This window comes from Astatotilapia calliptera, chromosome 16 (genome assembly GCF_964374335.1).
Source record: "Astatotilapia calliptera chromosome 16, fAstCal68.1, whole genome shotgun sequence".
Taxonomy (NCBI): Eukaryota; Metazoa; Chordata; class Actinopteri; order Cichliformes; family Cichlidae; genus Astatotilapia; species Astatotilapia calliptera.
This window is the reverse complement of record NC_137437.1, coordinates 7,607,849-7,627,941: the sequence shown is the minus strand read 5'-3', so window position 1 is coordinate 7,627,941 and position 20,093 is coordinate 7,607,849. Positions and strand designations below refer to the sequence as shown.

Here is a 20,093-nt window from a genome sequence, read left to right as displayed (position 1 = left end):
TTAGCTTGTTTATGTTATGCTAACATAGCTGTGTCGCTAGCGGTCATGTAGCACATCATTATATACCAGCTAGCCCAACTTCAGTAACCCTACAAACGTCACTGCTGTTTAGTTTTCTGTCTTCATTTATGTTGGAAGTGATAGCAGAGCTGTACGTTTTAATTTGTTTCCAAAACCCTGTAGTCAGGATATGCTATATTGTATTTAGATAGAAGCTAGCGAGCTAACTTCCTGCTAACTTCTAACTCCGTTAAATGTCATAAATTCCGTTTTCATGGATGCCTTGATGTTAAACTCAATTATTACACCTGGTAGAGCAGAACGCTGATCATTTTATTAAAGATGAAAGACTTTAGACAGTTTTTCAACTCTCAGTAATGCCATAGTGATCGTTTGATATATGGACCTGCAGCAGAGTTTAGGTCCAGACACTGATAGTGACGTCAGACTTAATGACCGGATAGAAAAGAGTAAGAAAAGAAGACATAATGAAGTACAAATCTCTCTTGGGTTTAATTTTGTAGTTTGGAGTCACGTCCAGGATATAAATATTGAGGTTTGTTGATTAATTTTTAAGTAATTGTTGGAGCCAAGGGTATAATGCAGCTGATGTGGGCTATTATAAACCAGTGAAACTGCTTGCACTGGCTTATTACTGCATAAGTGAAGAAGTGGCAAAGATCAGAGAAAGTTGTATAGCAGAAACAGATTTTTTTTCCCTTTCATAATGTCTGGTAAACTTTTAGAGGGGCTGGACCCTTAGATTAGGAACCAGTGCACAAAGCTGGATTCAACGGTGCTGCTGACATTTGATGATTCTGTGTTATTACTGTAAATGTGTTATGTCAATAACAGAAGCAGAAGATGCTTTATTATTGTGAGATGCACAGCAGCACTGCTGAGTTCTAAAAGCGTTAATGGGGATTTAGCTGCTGATCTGTGCTGTGTTTCGATGTTTTAGGTGAACATCTTTAACGGCGCAGTCATGGAGTCCATGATCAACTTCACAGGGTCACAGGTGAGTTGTGGGACAGCCATACTCTGTGGCACAGAAAGCCACAGCTGCATGTTTCAAAGTGGGTTTGCCCCTGAGGATATAATCAGTAAAACAAGGGGTGGAGAAAAACAAAAAATCAGCAGGCGTTCTAGATCAGTTTACAGATTGCACGAGGCCAGTTAGAAATATTGGAAGTTGACACGGGTGTTTGGTTGCCTGGAGGAGACGAGCATCAGCGTGCATTGTAATGTAACAGCTTGTACTATACCGTTTTGAACCTGCTTTGAAATACGGTCTGATTGTGGTTTATTAATGAGCTGTTCACCAACAGTTACTTTTCAAGAAGCTGTAATCCAGATGATATTCACTTATTACATTGAGAAAAATGATCGATCATGTCTACACAGAGGGGTTATATTCAGCTGCACATTAAGCATCTCAGTGAGCTGCAAATGTTTTTTTAGTTTGCTGTAAAACACCTAAATGTCAGAAGAACAGAGCAGTTTTTCCTGCTACCACAAAGAAACGTGCTGGATGCCTTTTTAGTAATGGTCAGTGTCAGATGGCAAGAAGAAGAGAGCTGCTCCTGTATCCACTGTATTATTATTTTGGTAGTTCTGAAGGGTTGAAGAAACCAGGCTTTGGATCTTTTTAGGTGTAGAAGATCCTGTGAACACTGATCTTAAATCAAGATGTAAACTGCTCCAGATGCAGATGTAGCAGAGGGGGAGGAGGGTGGGGAGGAAAACAGACTGTCATCGCTCGAGTTAATTAGTTCCTCTTCGTTTTCCTGTCTGTCCACCATAGCTCCCTCTCTGAACCTTGTAACCTCACTTTTCAGCTTCCTGCTGCCTGCTTTCTCTTTAAAGAGACAGACGCCTCTCCCTGACGTCAAGCCTCTCACTCCTCCTTTAGTTTTCTCTGAATGTCTTCTGTTTATGCGATCTCACCTCTGATATCATTGTGCTAGTCACTGGGTTGTGGTTTGAGAACGGCCTCTTATTTCACTCAGAAGCCGCTGATGGACTGTGTTTCTTTACGAGGAGAAACATCATTCTAGCTTGTATCAGAGATGCAGCCATTACATCACAACTATTTACAGAGATATAACATTGAGTTCCTAAAGACTATTAACTTCAAAAGGCCACAGTAGTCTGACAGGCAATAAATGCTTTTGATTTTGTAATGCTAATATAATATACTTAAATAAAAAGTTCAATCTAAAGATTTCCAATCTGACCAAAATGTTTGTGACTGCGTGTTTTCTTGTGTAAACTCATGATTCCATCTCCTCGACTCTCCTTCGCTCTCATCTTGTAGATGGCTGCGTACTTTGGACATTCAGTTGCAGCTTTTGATGTCAACAATGACGGGTGAGTACGTGTTTGTGTGTGCTCATACAATTTCCCCATCTGTGGTTTAAGACAAGCCCTCCAATAAAAGAATAGATATATTCTTCTGTACGTAGATATCCGTACAGCACCATCCATGGAATTTATGGCAGAACAATTTTTGTCACCACAGTGCAACAATAGGATGACAACATATTTCCACTGAACTGTCTCTCTTTGCAGTTGGTGGCAGTTGGGGGTATTATTTGCTGTGTTTTGCTGCTATTTGGTGTGGTTCTGTGTGTATGTGTGAGTGTGTATCAGTGTTTTCTGCCGTGTTAAAGCTACATATTAAACCGGAATCCATTTTTCTTTAAATATCTGAATCCTACTTCCAATCACCATTAAAATGACAAGAGCTGACACTTAGAAGAGCTAATGTTTGTCCAGCTTGGGTAGTGTTTGGGGGAAATATGAATGGCAGATATTTTTATATTAATGCGTCTCTAAAGTAGGCTTTGGTGTACTTGTACCCTCGATAGTGAAGTGAGCTCTGTTATTTTCTCTTGCGAGAGCTCCCGGGTAATTTAAAAGCACATTGAAGACTTTTTACAACTGCTTTTGACCTCTGGAAACGCTCAAACTTCAACACTGTTCACTTTGCTGTCAGCTTGAGCTTTGATGGCCTCTTTTAAGTGAAACCAGAACGCGGCTAAATTTGGAGTGTTTCGAGACTTTACACGTTTGTGAAGTTTGCGGTGGTTCATACACTTGTTTACGTGTTTAGTTGTGTGCCAACTAAAATAAGTGGTGTGAGAGAAGCTGGGTGCTAATGCCATCGCTTTAAGGAAGTGGTGAAAATTATCAAACACAACCACCAAACCTCTCAGAGGATGTTTGACCATCTTATCAGTGTTTCTGTTCAGCATGCTAACAAACACTGACTGCTTGTTCCCATCTGCTCCTGTTGTGAGAGTATTGTGTTAACTGGTTGATGATGATAAACAGCTGGTTGGTCTCTATTGGTGCGTTTAAGAAAGAGGAAATAATGAGTGTCAGTAAATCTATTAAAATCTATTTATCTGGCAAAGAATCAGAGTGGGTGAAATGTGGGTAACATCGTGGAAATGTGATACTAGAGTTGTTGTTGTTTATCAGTCGACACAGCTCTGATGTCTTCTGAGTGACATTTAAGTCTTTCCGCTGTTGTTGATGGAGCAATGCTGCACGGCACCTTCTAAAGTAAAAAAGCAGTTGAGATAAAATCACTCCATACTGAGCGATTCGATGACTCGGTGTATAGTTTTGTTTAAACAGCCTTTTCACCCGTTCTTGTGCCATCTCTGTCCTCTCTACAAGCACTCTTCTTAGTGTCAAACAGATCACAAAGGGATGTAAAGGATGACAGACGCTTTGCCCTTAGAATAATATGGATACACTGTGTTTTAGTTATAAATATAAAATGCAGATGAATGAATATTAAATTAATATAATCAAATAATAAGTAATCTGGTGTTCTTATTTTGTGTTTCATCTGTCTGTCAGTAATATGGATGTGTTCGTTGGAGCTCCTCTCTTCATGGACAGGGGCTCAGATGGAAAACTGAGGGAGGTGGGACAGGTAGGCACACACAGAGCATCCGTTGCATATGTGCATACATACATACTCATACTGTAAAAGTGTTTGACAGATTAGGTGAACTGTGCTTTCTTTGTTTTTTATTAAAGAAAGCAAATATATTTAGCTGGAAACTCATCAAATTTGTAAGAAGTAATTAGAAAATTAACAACTCTGTGCCGAAGTATGAAGCTATTTTAAAATAGTGCTGTCAGTGTTAATATTGTTAAAATGAAGTTAACAAGAGTTAGCTAAGGCGTAGGGCTGCACGGCATCAAAGCATGCAGCAAGTTAGCACGGATCGCCCCGTGCTAACTTGCTAATGGAGATTTGCCGCGTTACTGCAGTTATGGCGTTAACATCATTTTAATGAGATTAACGCTGGCAGCACTAATTTTAAAATATTAATACTGTAACACAAATTTAAGGCAAAGGGTAAATCTTTCTAAAATATGAGCAAAATATAAAAGATGTGGAGTTTTTTGTTAGGCTTCAGTTTGTTAAAACCGTGTGTGTGTGTCTGTGTGTGTGTGTGTGTGTGTGTGTGTGTGTGTGTGTTCTTCAGGTGTCTGTCTATCTTGGTCGGGGTGGATTTTCCTTCCAACCACCTCGGTTGCTCACTGGGTCCGAAGTTTACGCCAGATATGGCTCTGCCATTGCAGCGCTAGGAGACCTGAACATGGATGGCTACAATGGTAACAGAGAGCACCACAACACACCACCCTCTCCCCCTCCGGTGTTTTAGCTCTTTCTGTCTTTGTGAGGATAAAGTGAGCCACTAACCAGTTCAAGCCCCCACACATCCCTTTGATGATGAAGACCAGTTGAAACAGCGGTTTAAAACTGAAATTTGTCCACAGATGCATATGTGTGGATACAAACACAGACACAGGTCCCTGCTGAAGTATACATGATTTAGTAAATGCATCAGCTGCTTTTCACCTTGACATCTACACAGTAGTTCTTTACCCACTCCACATCTCCCTCCACTCTTGTCCAGATGTGGCCATCTCTGCTCCTTACGGAGGCCCCAACCATAATGGCTTGGTTTACATCCATAATGGCAGCCCTCAGGGGCCCAAAGCATCACCATCCCAGGTAAATGCCACACCTGCCCCTTCCATTCACTGTGTTTATATACACTTTAGTTACCCGCTTATAGTTAGATTTCTACAGTAACTGGATTTTGTAAATGTTATATAGGTGACAACTTTTATTCTTTGTTTTCATTTTTAAGACTTCTGTTTAGTGTTTATGGTGTGGAGCGCTGTACACAGTGAAAATCCTGCCCACACTCTGAAGTCGTCACAGGCAAAGACTGCTGAAACCAGTGATTCTAACCTCACTGAAAATACAGCAAACATAAAGTTTTCACTTAAACTGGTTCACAGTTAGTCTGGGATTACCATAAAACCCTGATTAGACATTCAAAGAATGGCTGTAAGAACTATTTTAGTTATGTTTGTTTTTAGTTTCACTTTCAAATCAGCTGATTTAGATAACTGGATTCAGTTCTGACCACTGTGCAGCTGGTCACGTCGATGTGGCCTTCCCACATCCTCCCAGTCACGTTGGTGTGCTATAATTTTTAGCTGAAAGGACGTTTACTACTATAGCAACAAGAGCTCCAACATAAACTTTTAATTTGAAATGTTTGCCTCATCTCTCAGCGCCTGGAGGGCAAATGGGCATCCAGTTACATGCCCCCTAGCTTTGGGTACTCCATGTCTGGAAATACTGACATAGACCAGAATGGATATCCAGGTAAAGACAGACACACACACACACACACGCACACACACACACACACACACACACACACACACACACACACACACACACACACACACACACACACAGAAACGTGTACATGTAGAGAAGCACAGCAGGAGGCAAATGAATGTCAGTAGCTGTGCTGTGAAAAAGAGCTGATGTGTGTTTCTGCCCCACAGATTTAATAGTTGGAGTGTTTGGAGCAGACAAAGCCGTTTTGTACAGGTAATCAAATCCTTAATCTACACTGCGTGTGTGAGTGTGCTTGCCTGCTGTGACTGTGTGTGTGTCTGTAATGCTTCTGATAGAAGCTGATGAGTTTAATGAGCAAGGCCACCTCTGATATCAAAGAGCTGCTGTTTTCATTCAGCTCCTACTGGCTTTACAGATGCTATTAGGACACGTTCAACCTTCATCCCCGTGCTCATTTGTTTTTGTTTGTTAATATTTATGTACATATATATCCTAAATGTTTAATGTGAACCCTTTTCATACAGTCATACTCATTCATAACCGCTTAGAACAACCAGATGTGCATGGAGTGTTTCCATTGTTGAGGTCTTGAAACCAGATGTGATGAGTGAGTGGAAGGGTTTCTGACTGGGGCACTGTACGCTCAGCTGTCAATTGCAATAACTGCTTTCTAAAATGTACAGTAGAATCAGTGATGTAGATCATGCAGTCATTATGGAGGCATGTACTCAGATCAAGTTAAAGGAGAGTTTTGCAGAGACTTGTTGCAACAACAGCTGTCGACCCCCTGCTGGACATTAAGAAGAATGCAGGTTTAAGGCCTAGAACATTAAGTAAAAGTGTCCACATATTCACTGGAATTCCTAAAAGCTTGTTTTTCCATACTTAATTTTCCAAAACAAACCAAATGCAGGACGAACAACAAGGTTTAAAAACAGCTTTGTCCCAGCAGCCATGGCAGCCATGTGACATGATGCTGTGTGGTTTTTAAATACTTTTGTCTGTCTTAATGTGTTCTGCCTTGAGCACCTTACAAGGCAATTTTTAAATATACTTTTAAAAATCATTTGTAAAATGCTAAATGCTTGATTAGAGCTGTAACAGTCGATTAGTCTTTCATCAAAATCTTTCATCTTAATAAGCAACTTTTTTGTTGCTTGTATTGTCACTGACCTAACCTCGGTGTGTTGTGCATGTACAGAGCCCGTCCAGTGATCAGTGTAAATGCCACGTTGGACATCACACCCCTGATCATCAACCCTGAGGAAAAGAACTGCACACTGTCTAATACCAGCACACCTGTATCATGGTGAGCAGTCACATTTCTACTAAAACATGTACTTGTAGTCTTTTCTGACAGGTTTTTTCTTTTTCTTGTCAATACGTTCGGTTCGCCTGCACACATAAACACCTACAGTCATCCTTTGCTGTGCATTTTTGTCAATAACTGATTGAAACATCATTGTTAAACATTATTAGGGGGGACTCATGTGTTGTTTTTCAGTTTTAAGGTGAAGTACTGTCTGAAGGTCAACGGCCATAGGGCTCCAAACCTGCTCAGTAAGTAAATCTGCAGAAGCTACATCCGATTTTCCCTCCGCACAACAAGAAGAGTTGCATTAGTTGTGGCGGTGCAACATTCACATTTTGTCTAATAACTCTCCCAGCTTTCCGAGTGCACCTCATGTTGGACCGCTTGAAGCAGAAGGAGACGACTAAGCGTGTCTTCTTCCTGCACAGTGGCACCTTTCAGTACTCCAAAGACACGACCGTGTCCAACGGCAAAGGGCCGACCTGCGAGGAGCAGTGGGTCTACCTGGTGAGCGAGTCACACGGTTTAGGATCACAGGACTAACACAGGATGAAAGATGCTTTTAGAGATGCATGTTAACTGGATTTGTGACCACAGAGGTTTTCAAAGTTTGAAGGATAAAAGGAAAATGCTTCCCAGGAATGGATTTACAAACATGGCTCTTTATGTTTCCTCCTGCTCTGTCAGGATAATCGAGAGTTCCGGGATAAGATCACTCCCATCTCAGTGTCAATGGAGTACAGTATGAACTACCAGCAGGCTGCAGACAAAACGGGATTGCAGCCTATTGTTGACATGTCATCTCCATCCGAAATCAACAAACAGGTAAGTATGTGCAGCTTATTCAATGAATGAACAGCGATCTGTGACTTTTAGGGCCTTTGGTAGTCATGTTGGCATGTAGAGAATGATAGTTCACAATAAATTTTTTTGATAATGAAGGCTTTATAGTAGTTTGGACCAAACAATACTGAATGACTCCTTTTATTTATCGTTCTTTGATACTGAACATCTTCATCTTTGCTCTTCTCTCCATCAGGTTCATATCCTGTTGGACTGTGGGCCTGACAACATCTGCAAACCTGACCTCAAGCTGTCGGTTAAAAGGTGAGAAAACAAACTCAACCTAAGTTAAACCAAAAAGTTTTGCCAATGAAATCAGGACGGAAATTTAGGTTGAAACCCTCAGTTTAGTGTTCTTTGCCTCCCTTCAGTGACCGTGACCAGATTTACATTGGCGATGATAACGCTCTGACCCTGGAGATCACAGCTGAGAATCAAGGCGAGGGAGCCTACGAGGCCGAACTCCACATCTACCCTCCGCAGCAGGCTGACTTCAGCGGTCGCAGTCAGGTAATACAGACACCACTCCACTTTGCCCAGATTCAGGCAAAATCAGTTTAATGTTCACTTTGAAGTGAGGAGATACATTTTCCTGCTGCTGTACTTTGAGAAATAAAGCTGAAAAGTTCTTGCATTGGAATGTTTGTTCATAAAGTATTACTGTACAATCCAGTTCATCATTGAGCTGGTAATAATTCTTGTAATAATCAGTGATGTCTTATTTTTCTTAGGCCCTGTCTAGGCTGTCCTGCGCCTACAAGAAAGAGAACCAGACTAAAATGGTGGTGTGTGACCTTGGAAACCCCATGAAGGGAGGAACTAAGGTCAGTGATCGGTGCATGTAAAGACACACACACACATAGGAGTTGGTCCAACTGGAAGTTGATCAGAAGGGAAAGAAAACTTTAAAGCACATTTGATTTGCCCGAATAAATATTTGAATCAAATATATTGAACTGCAGCTTTAAAATCAGAATACGTCAGTAATGAAGTTTCGATTATTTTGAGTGACCTTTGTTCACCAAATCAAGTCTAGTGATGTCTGCTGGATTTTCTTGCATCCTCCTGCTCACTGATTGTCCCTGTCCCTGTGCTCTCATTGGTCAGATGGTGGCTGAGTTGGGGTTCAGCGTGCAACAGCTATCAGAGGACGACACATCTGTCCGCTTTGACCTGCAGATAGTCAGGTACGGAACAGTGTTTGGTCTCTTTGTTCTGACCCTGCTTTAACTCATCAAATTTAACCCATTTTGATATTTGATAGAAGCAAAAATACCCTGGATGCTACGCTTTTGTATAGGTGCTATAAATGTTTGTACACCGAGACTGCTCCTGGACAAATTCGACCTGAATCGGTTCAGATCAGGTGGATTTTAAATCTTGGGGAACAGTAAAACTGTGTAGGAGTGGTCATATGTGGTACACATAAGAACAAAGGTCATAACGAGGTCAGATGGTGCCTTCACACAGAAACAAGAGCTGTAATAGGGTGGTGGGGTGGTTAGGAAACAGGGCAAGAAGGTTCCTGGTTCAAATCCCAGCTGGGGCCTTTCTGTGTGGGGCTTGCATGTTCCTCCTTTGCCTGCTGGGTACTCCAGCAAAAATGCACGTGTTAGGTTAATTGTTGATTCTAAATTCAATTCAATTCAATTTTATTTATATAGCGCCAAATCAAAACATAAGTCGCCTCAAGGCGCTTCATAGATACAGAGAAAAACCCAACAATCATATGACCCCCTATGAGCAAGCACTTTGGCAACAGTGGGAAGGAAAACTCCCTTTTAACAGGAAGAAACCTCCAGCAGAACCAGGCTCAGGGAGGGGCGGCCATCTGCTGCGACCATGGAGCCATGGAGGTAGATAAAGTGCTGTATGAAAGTCAATGTGTGACTAGTAGAAAAATGCATTACAAACATTTCATTAGGATTAATCATCAGTTTAGTTTGGTTATTAGCAATGTTCCCTCTAATTTTTCATGTGTCTGAGTGAACAAACAAACTCCCTGAGCGGTCCCTCGGACCACTGTGAGCAACATTAGACGTGTGCACTGTGGTCACGCCAGCATCAAATCCATCCAAGTCACATGGTTTATTAAAATAATCAAATTACAGCATTTATGTTTATGTTAGACGACTTTTAAATAACTGCTTTAGCCCACTTACAATGAAAAATTTAAAAAATCTTGTTCATGACCTGTGTAGTATGTTCACACTATTGGAAGTAAGTAGTAGTAGTATGTTTTTGCTCACAGGCGGAGAGTGTTTTCGAGCGTTTTCCTTATAAAACGCAGTTTTTACCGTTTCTTCCCGCAGTAAATATAAACAACGATGGTATTCAGGAAGAAAACCAAACATTAAAAATATTTTTATCATATCTCTGGTTTTACGTGGCCTATCAACACGATTTAAAAACTGGTATAAAGTCGACACTTTTTCCGTCAATTGTTCCGTCTGTCCTGCTCACACCTCCAATGGTTGTACACGTTGTCATTAACGTGGCTTCACTCCACATCATCCACGCTGCTTTGCTAGCTAAAACACCGGTGTCGGCACATAAGGACGCTGTCATAGTCTGTCAACGACGTTGATTAGCTGCGTATATACGAATGTGAATCGCATCATTGGCTGGACTATGGGATAAGGTGGCATCGTTCTAATCCCATACGGGAGCAGCCAGTCACTCACTGACTCACACTGCAAAACAGAATTGTTAAAGTTTTAATTTTAATTTCAATTCAGGTAGTTTTTTTTTTGTGCGCAGCACAGATTTTCTGTGTGCAGAGAGTGTGCCAGCAGTGCGCAATTGCGCAGCTTAGAGGGAACATTGGTTATTAGTCAAATGGGCTGTTTATACATTCTAAACAGATCTGTTGTTTAAAAATTGTTGTACACAATCACTATGATGGACTCTCTGGCCTTGGTCAAAATTGAGTCGAACTACTTCGAAGGCCTGAAATATCAACAGTAGGTAATTCTGGGTAATTGTAATGAGTGCCGCATAGTGCCACCTACTGACAGCACTTCAGTTTTTGTTTTCTTTTTCATATTAGCACACAAACACTGGTGTATAGAGAGGCAAAAGTTACACAAAGACTAAAATCAAGGCTAAAATATAAATAAAGTTTTCATTTTGTCATTATGAGGAATTAATGGTAGTCTCAAGAAGTGTTTAAAATGAAGGATTTCAGTACATCCTGTATCCAGTGTGAAATGATAAGGACTCTGCTGTTATTCCAAGGACACAAAAGAAAATCAGGGTACAGTAGCATCAACACACCTCAGAAGGTTTAGCGTGATAGAAGCTAACTGCAATCAGACTGAGTGTTAAGCCCACTTAATTCATTAAAGCAGAGCTGTTTTCCTCGTCTCGCTCATCTGAATGACAAAAGCCCTGAAACTCTGAAGGAAGCAGCTCCGTCTTCACATTCTTCTGTGTTAGTGTTTTTGTACTTCTGTGGCAGAGAGAGAGAGAGAAGTATGTTAATGAAGGGTTTTCAGCAGTCTTTGGTTCGCCTCCTCTTCAGCTCATCGACACACTCGTACTGCACAGCAGTTTCACTGCTCCTTAAATGTGTGCCAGGAGATTTCTGAAGGCCGTTTCTCTCTTTTTGTCATCACCTTTGACATGTACAGATTAACTATGTTTTAACCTTTTCTCATATTCTTAAACTTTTTAAGGTAATTATCTTTATTATTATCCGTTACATTTGACTTATTCCTGATTTATTTTTGATTTCTTTCATGAGCTCTACATTTTAGCAACTTTGTTGGTGATTACTGTATTTATTTGTCAGGTTGGAGCAACAGATTTTCAGTCAGTTAGTTGCAGTTGAGTGTTGTGATGTCTTTGATTTGCAGTATGGCACTGACAGCATTTTGTTCACGATAAGCACAAATGTAGAATTTAGCACTTTAGCATCAGGTTCGAACTTTTAATCAGGATTTTACTTTTTTTAGTATTTATTACCATCATTCACTGGACTTATTATTCAATAGTGGCTTTCATTTTATTTTATCTTTATCTTTATTTGCCTTTTTTATGACATATATCTTCTTTGAAATGTCTTTTAGATGCTTTACAAATAAGAATAGAGTAATCAATAAGTTGTAATATTTCTCCAGCCATTCATTCATTTTCTTCAGCTTATCCAATTTAGGATCCTTACATTAGAAATGTAACAGACTCCAGGACTGAGTTGCTGCGCATAAGATAGGGTTCTGGCAGAGCCTATCATAGCTGTCCTAGGACGAGAGGCACGGTTCCCCCTGGACAATTTGTCAGTCTGCCGCAGGGCTGAATCATAAAGACAGACAACCATTCATTGCATTCAGACCTGTGCGCAGTTTGAATTACTGATGTAACTAAACCTGGCACAGTGGTTAGTACGATGGCCTCGCAGCAAAAAGGTCCTGGGTTCAAATCCAGCCTCTACGTCTTCTCCCGTGTCTGTGTGGGTTCTCTCAGGTGACTCTGGCTTCCATCTACAGTCCAGAGACGTGTGCGAGGTTAGGTTATCTTAATAAGGTTAGATCATTGTATTCTGATGTTGTTTATTTTAACACATTTAGGGGTTAGGGATTTTGTTTGTTTGTTTGTTTGTTTTTGGTCATGTGAATGTGACTGTTTGTTGTTGATTTTTCAGCTCTAACCAGTTTGACAACACCAGTCCCAAAGTCACCAGCGTCATCAAACTGGCTGTACTCGCTAAAGTCTCCATCAGAGGGTAAAACGCACAGAAACACACACTGCTGCTCCTGAAGGTGTTTCTCTTTCTGCTTAAGAAGCTTCAAAAGAAGAGGCTGTAATTTATATGATTTTCCCAATAGTGTATTTAAATAATAATAATAATTGATAAGCTTGTTGCCTCATCTTTAAAAAGGGATGAGGCTTTAAAAGCTACAGAATTTGTACAACTATAAAAACAAAAGTGTTGACTACACCCTCGTTTAACTGGTATATCTCTGACTTTGAAACTTGCTTTAAAAACAAGTTTTTATGATTCCAGCTTCACATTGTTCCTTAAAATGTGTTTCCAGGTCTTCATCTCCTGGTCAGGTGTTTATTCCTATCGCCAACTGGAAACCGAGAGACCCTCCTGTATTCGGTGACGACATCGGACCACAAATAGTACACGTCTACGAGGTACAGACACACGTGCACAAACATGCGGGAGAGACGGGTGATTCTGTTTTTTTATCTCACTGATTTAACTAAGACTGCACAAGATGATAATATTATTATTATTATTATTATTATTATTATTAGCAGCAAGCATAATGTAATGTAGGTCAAGCTGACCTCATGATTTCACAATGAATTATGCTATATGAGACTGTATTTCTTGGTCTCCCACCCTTTTGGTATTATTGTATAGTTCAACTGCTTTTTGTTTTTTGAAATGATTTATTAGAGCTTCACAGTCACAGATTTAATGCCAGTGGTTATTGAAAATATTTCTTCTGTATTTTTATTTCTTTGGACTGAGATTAAAACTTGCATTCCCCTTTCACAGCTCCTGAACAACGGTCCCAGTACGTTCAGTAAGGCAGCGCTGGAGGTCAAGTGGCCGTACCAGTTTAGAAACAGCTCTCTGCTCTACATCACCAGCTACGACACAGAGGGACCCATCAACTGTACCACTGACATACAGATAAACCCACTCAATGTCTCTGTAAGGCACACAAATACAGAAACAACACAAATGCACACCAATACTCAAACAGTTCACAACATACAGCTTCTTTCCACAGTTTTGTCAATTGTGATCTTAAAGGTACTTCTTCTAAATTTGTGCTTAAAAATATGACTATCACAACCATGGATTATCTTAAAGAGATCAGCTGACATTAAACTATTGCCAGGCTGTACTTTATACCACTTTGTACCAAAACATGCTGAGTCAGTTTAACCTTCAGTTAAGCGGCCACATCATCACAGGACACACCTGCTTACAGTGGTGGCGAGAGAAAAAGGCAAAGCCTCTTGAGGAAATGGGGTAGCTAAATCAAATGTTCAAAGTCAAACAGCAGCGCAGACCAACAAACATGTCAACACCAGCTGATAAAAAGCTGCCCTCTAGTGGTGAAAGTTTTTGTTGAATTCTTCAGTTTGTAATTAGACAAAGTAGCTTTAAACACCAATAAGAAGTATTTCTGCTGTTCCAATTAATAATGTGCTGCTGTGGCAGTGCTCCTTCTCTTACATGTTTCCAACAAATAAGCCTTTCTTTGTGTGTCTGTGTCTTTCAGAACCCAGTGAGCACTTCAAAGAACACCAGCACTGTTACGCCTGGAGGACGAGAGTCGGAGGGACGGAATCAAAACAGCGTCCGCCAGAGGAGAGATCTGGAGTCCAGAAATGCAGAGAATGACCTGCAGACACTGGTAAATCTACACAAGCACATATGCTTTGAATAACCCATTTGTATGACATGAAATTACACCTTGACTCATGCCTGATCGTGCTAAGAACAGCTGATGCATCCCAGCAGCTTTAGATGACATCTCCCAATCAAATTGCGTTCCTAAAGAAAAGCATTCATTTGACTCCTGCTGTGCTTCTCTACATGTAAACGTTTCTGTGTGTGTGTGTGTGTGTGTGTGTGTGTGTGTGTGTGTGTGTGTGTGTGTGTGTGTGTGTGTGTGTGTGTGTGTGTGTGTGTAGGACTGCCACACAGCTAAGTGTCTGACACTGAAATGTCAGGTCGGTCGTCTAGAAAGGAGGAAGAACGCCATCCTCTTCATCTACTCCAGACTGGATGTCAACAACTTCCTCAGGGTAATCAAATAAAAGCACCTATGTTAGGGCAGAGCAATGTTACTGAACACAGCAACCAGCTCTGTGTCTGTGTTCTCTTAAATTATAAATGCATGCTCTTTTCTTTCTGTTTCCTTTCCTGATTAACACAACACAACATGCACTGGTTTGGGTTTGCTGTGTGTCTCCATCATATTATTGTAGTGTCTTTACCTTACAATATAAAGCACCTCGAAGCAACTGTTGTTGCAATTTGGTGCTATGCAAATAAATGGAATCTAATCACACAACAGAACATGTGTGCAACGTCTTAGAAACAAAAGCTGGTCTTTATAAAGTTTCACTGTTGCACTAACCCAGTGATGGCTGCCTGTGCATCTATGGGTGCATTACATGCAGTGGTTGCTAGTAGCTAATCCAACATTCATAATCTGGACTTTTTGCCAAAATGTAAACAAATAACCAGAACAGTGTTGCCCAGACTGTCACATTTTTAAACCTCTGTCCTAATTTCTCTAATAGCTGAAGAACACATGTCTGTTGTTAGGTAATATCCATTCTCCAGGTCGTGATTTATCCTCAGCATTTTGGACTTCATTTGTCAGACATGTGACTTTTTTCCCTCCTTTCAGCCTGAGAATCAGAATCGTTCCTATGTGATACAATCAACGGCTAGCTTCAGTGTGATCGAGATGCCCTACAAGAACCTGGAGATGGAGCTACCATCCAATAGCACCACAGTAAGACACACAAACAGAAATGATCAGCACTGCATGGAAGACACAGAATTATCTACAAACAGAAAGTCAACACAAAATGCGTGTGCACATATACGGAGGTTTCATGAATGAAATACGTAGCAAACTAGTGACTTTAAAGTTATGGTTTTCTTCTGAAGTTCAAAGAATTTCACAGAAAGATAAACAAGCATACAAAACCTCTCAGTGCAGGAAGTCAGACTCATGACAGTAGACTCGTTATCAGCAAGGAGATGAAAAATAAGCTCTCTCACCTTGTTGTTACACAAACCAGTTCCTGTCTGCAGAAAAACAAAAAACAAAAGAAAAAATCTTGATTTCTGAATGAGCTCATATTTTCACATAAACTACATGAAATGTAATCATATAAACAGTAGGAGTCCCTTAATATTAGATTTTAAATCAGTCAGAGAAAACACATTCTTCAGTGTTTTGCTATCACACAGCAGTCTCTAAATCACTGATAAAACATGTTAGTGCAGGTCCACAGCGTGTTCGGAAGCACTCGCTGGCATTTAGACTCCCGACTCTTCGTAAAGATTATGGACCGTAGACTTAATGAAGCGTTGGAACAAGTTGATACCAGTCTTGAGGAATTTATTATAACAGCCTTAAAGGAACACAGATGGAAGGACAGTGCATATTTTAAAGAGTTAGATTGGTCATTTTATAACAGCATAATGACTTTAAGCTGATCAGGACGAAGTAAGTATGTTTTTGGTTTTGTCTCGTTTCAGGTGAGTGTATCAGTGGTTTGGGTGGCTGAGCCTCCTCCACCAGTGCCAGGCTGGGTGGTGGCTCTGGCTGTGCTGGCAGGACTGCTGCTGCTGGCGCTGCTTATCTTCATCATGTACAAGGTAGTAAACATGTCCATTGTCACTGTTCTTGTGCTGCTTTTTTCCTTTTTCCTAAGCTTCTGTAGTTTTACACTGAGACGTGTGTTCAGACGTTGCTCTTCTGTGTCAGATTAATGGCTGAAACACCACTTTCACTACCAAATATAACCGACTCTTGTGCCCTCTTTTCTTCTTCTTCTCCTGTGCAGTTGGGTTTCTTTAAGAGAGTCCGCCCCCCACAGGAGGACTGCATTGAAAAGGAGCAGCTGCAGCCGGAGGAGAACGGAAACACTGATGCCTAGATGTCAAACTGTGAGGGACTGATGGCAAATCAGTAGGGGGTGGGAAGAAATCAGGGTAAAAAGGCCTCTGAGAGCATTTCACTGTATTGACTGTTGGATGGCAGATAATGATATGATTTAAGATTTAATGTGCTGGTTTTATTTTTATTTTGTTTTTTTTTAAAAAAAAAGTCAACATGTATTTGTGCCAAAAGAGAATCTGGAAAACATTGATCAAACAAAATCCACAAAGTTTAGTGTTAAAGGAGCAGTTCGACGTTTCCTGAGAAGCTGCATCACAGTGTGTGCGTGATGGCTGAACGACGCTGATGTTACGAACTGCAGATGTTTTGTGAGTTCACACATACATTTGTTTAATTTGTGAGAGTTGCATGATCAGATTGCCTGCTTTAAAAATATAAAGCTACAGCTTGATTAGCTTACCTTAACATGGGACTGGGAACAAAGAAAATTCACCTCATCTTTTCACATTAATGATATTAAAAATCACAACTCTAAGTACTATATAAACATTTAATAAATGTTTTTTGTTCCCTAAAATCATTATTGATAAAATGTGTCAAAATGCTTTTACAAACTAGCTGTGAGAGCTAGCAAGTCGATCTCTTGTATTGTATTCAACATTTGAAAAATGCAGAATTTCATATTTACAATTCAAGCATTAAAAATTAAACAAGCTAGAGCATATTAGTGAACATTAAAGCTGCCAGGCAGATCTTGTTACCTCTTCACAGGACCACGCTAGCTGTTCCCTAGCCAAGCTAATCCACTGCAGTTTCATATTTAATATTCAAACACAAGCCTGTTGTCATTCTGAACATGTCCTAAACCGTTGAGCTATTCCTTTAACAAATCGAGAAACTTAATGGTTTTGTTCCAGCAGGCAGTTGAAATCAAAATTACAGTTTTCCAGAAGTTATAAGAAGCATAAACCACCTTAATTTTCACATTTTCCATCCAAACACAAATTCAGCAATGAGATAAACAGCCTTGTTGTTATGCTACACTTAAGTCATTGTTTTAGAGTTTCTAAGAGCAGTTAATTATTAATACAGCCAGTGATTATTATTGTATTGTATTATAGAATACCACAGACTGAATCAGTGGAGTTTAAATCAGCAAAGGTGCGCTATAAAAACACATTATCCCAGCTGAGACACAAGAAGCGTAAAACACCACAAACACAATAGCCAACTGATCCAAGCAGAGCATAAACAAATAACACATATGTCACAGTGATGTGCCATATTATCTTAGTATGGACTCAAATTATTACTACGCAAAACAAGTGTTTGTTTCATATGTGAGAGTATCGGCCGATATATTGAATTTTTATCAGTCGGGTTCCACTTGTAATTTAGTAAATGTTTTTTTTCTTTTTGTTTTAGTGACGTGATTAATTTTGATCAACCAGCAATGTAAAAACAAACAAAAACAAAGCAATACGGTAACTGAAGCAGCTAGTTAGCTGCATTCAGGTCTTTTTAGATGTTTCGGTAAAACTGGTTTATCTGCTGTAGCATGGGATGATGGGAAGCTCACAATAATATATTTGCCCTTATGTACGCTTGTTTTTTCTCTTCCTGCTTTGTGTGTGGGGTAGCTGATCTGCATTTCTCTTGTATGAGTTTGCTTTGGGATGTTGGTGGTTGTTTCCTTTGTATTTTGTACACAACATTAATTAGAGTTTTAGAAGTTTGTCCAACCTTTTTCAACACAATCAAGAAAATGTTTGGCCAAATGTAATTTTGTTTGTGCAGAAAATGGTTGAAAATCATTTTAAGTTCTGTCTGATTAGTCAGTCCACAGAAGCCTCATATCTCGCATCATTATGTTGAAGCTGATCTTATGTTGTGTCTCTGCAAGCAAAGAGCTGTAACTGGCTGAGAAAATGTTTCAGGCTGTATGGAAACCGGTCTATATTTGCCATACATTAAATGCATTCTAGATCCTAACAAGTATTATTAAATGAACAATTTCAGTTATTTTTCAAGTGAATAGATAAACTTAAAAACATTTTTTTTGGATTTTTATTTTTATTTTTAACCTGACCAATTGATGAAAGTATTAAAGTGTTTAAGACATTACACATTTTAATGTTTAAGATTTGTCAACATGTGTAAATACCTTCAGTCAGTGGCTAGAGCAACAGCAATAGTAACTATGGGGGTGGAGCTTAACAGACTATTAGTAATTCTAACCTGGCAAAGTACGGGCTGTTTTAGTGTTAGTGAGCTGCGACTTGAGTGTTGACCAGTGTGTGTTGACATGATCGATTGGATTGTGTATTTGCAAGCATGTGATTGGTTCATGTTTCATTGTAATCACTAGTTGAGGCCCGTTCAGCTCACACAGCAACAAGCATAGAGTTTTATTGTGTAGTTTTAAATCACAAACTTCTTTTTAAAAAGACTTGTAGTCCTTTTCACTGAATTGGTTGTGACAGTTTTTCCTGCACTGAGGCCTTTTGGATTTCTACTTATTTACATTCAGATTTCAGACTGGCAGCTTTGCTGGGAACAAGTTAAAACAAACGCAGGTTTCTACTTTGTGTTTTGAGTATATGATTGCTCTAATACTTAAGAAAAAAAAAAGAAAAAAATACTTTGCTATTTACCCATATTGGGTTCGCATTATAAATTAATGTTTATAGCTGATTATAGGTTTACAAATATAATAATGCAGGTAACATTCATCATAAAATAACAGGAAGACTTTAATAAGCACATTATACATTGTTTTCTTTCAGTGGCATCTTAACCAATACTTTGAACCAACTTGTCCTACTTGAGCAAAGAGTTGTGTGTTTGTGTCGGACGGCACTTCTTAACAAATGAGTGATTTTGGTATGAGGATTGATCTTAGGTCAGTGCTCTCATGCGGGAGATAAACTGAGCGGCTTCACTGCACTGTTAATTTTTTCTATAAAGGTTTTCTAAGGTTGATTGTGTGTAAATTAGACCAAAACAGCATGTTTCTCTTTGCCAGGAGTCAGTTGGACAGAAATCTGTTCATTTCAGTATCAGTCATTTCAAATTACTCAGAAAAGCTGCAAATCGCTAAAACATTTATTTCTGTCCTCACATCTTTGATATGACCTTATTATCAGCACCGTTGTCCTGAGCGATGATGCAAAAGCCTTTGGTGAGTAGAGGAGTTTGTGTTAAATATGGAGGAATAATAAAAAAAAACAAAGCCTCCTGGCAGATACGAGTGATTTGCAGCCAGTCATTTGTATTTAATATTGCTCCGTGTTTCTTTCTGCCCTAAGAAAATATTGACTATTTTTGATGTATGTATTCTTTCACATAGAGAATAAAACAATGATTTCATAAAGAGATGATTTTACCTTTAAACTAAAATAAACTGATTTGTTCACATCTGTTCAGTGTTTTGTGGTGATCTCTTCTTTTTAAACCAGGCAGCCTTTTACAAATGTATATACGAATATTGCATTTAAATCACATCACCATGTGTAAATTGGAAGGAATTTGTACTTTACAGACTTAATGGTCAATTTTTGTTTTAATTTATTCAGGCTTTTGCACAAGTTGCTAAAAAAAAATACTAGATTAACTTTACTGGAGAGACACA

General features: G+C 39.5%; 1 protein-coding gene across 2 annotated transcripts in view; it reads left to right on the top strand.

The window, feature by feature from the left end:
* Positions 1-17,039, top strand: part of itgav (integrin, alpha V) — a 51,906-nt gene extending 34,867 nt beyond the window's left edge. For both annotated transcript variants that reach the window (XM_080290807.1, XM_026143871.2), the window contains exons 10-32: positions 962-1,018; positions 2,318-2,370; positions 3,874-3,949; positions 4,512-4,641; positions 4,947-5,044; positions 5,617-5,710; positions 5,899-5,944; positions 6,894-7,001; positions 7,197-7,252; positions 7,360-7,511; positions 7,692-7,829; positions 8,044-8,111; positions 8,219-8,357; positions 8,579-8,671; positions 8,955-9,034; positions 12,490-12,570; positions 12,884-12,989; positions 13,360-13,518; positions 14,096-14,230; positions 14,511-14,624; positions 15,236-15,343; positions 16,099-16,218; positions 16,407-17,039. In XM_080290807.1, the coding sequence (XP_080146933.1) occupies positions 962-1,018; positions 2,318-2,370; positions 3,874-3,949; positions 4,512-4,641; positions 4,947-5,044; positions 5,617-5,710; positions 5,899-5,944; positions 6,894-7,001; positions 7,197-7,252; positions 7,360-7,511; positions 7,692-7,829; positions 8,044-8,111; positions 8,219-8,357; positions 8,579-8,671; positions 8,955-9,034; positions 12,490-12,570; positions 12,884-12,989; positions 13,360-13,518; positions 14,096-14,230; positions 14,511-14,624; positions 15,236-15,343; positions 16,099-16,218; positions 16,407-16,499 (2,304 nt within the window). In that variant the 3' untranslated portion in view covers positions 16,500-17,039. The remainder of the gene's footprint in view (positions 1-961; positions 1,019-2,317; positions 2,371-3,873; positions 3,950-4,511; positions 4,642-4,946; positions 5,045-5,616; positions 5,711-5,898; positions 5,945-6,893; positions 7,002-7,196; positions 7,253-7,359; positions 7,512-7,691; positions 7,830-8,043; positions 8,112-8,218; positions 8,358-8,578; positions 8,672-8,954; positions 9,035-12,489; positions 12,571-12,883; positions 12,990-13,359; positions 13,519-14,095; positions 14,231-14,510; positions 14,625-15,235; positions 15,344-16,098; positions 16,219-16,406) is intronic.
* Positions 17,040-20,093: the final 3,054 nt, after the last annotated feature.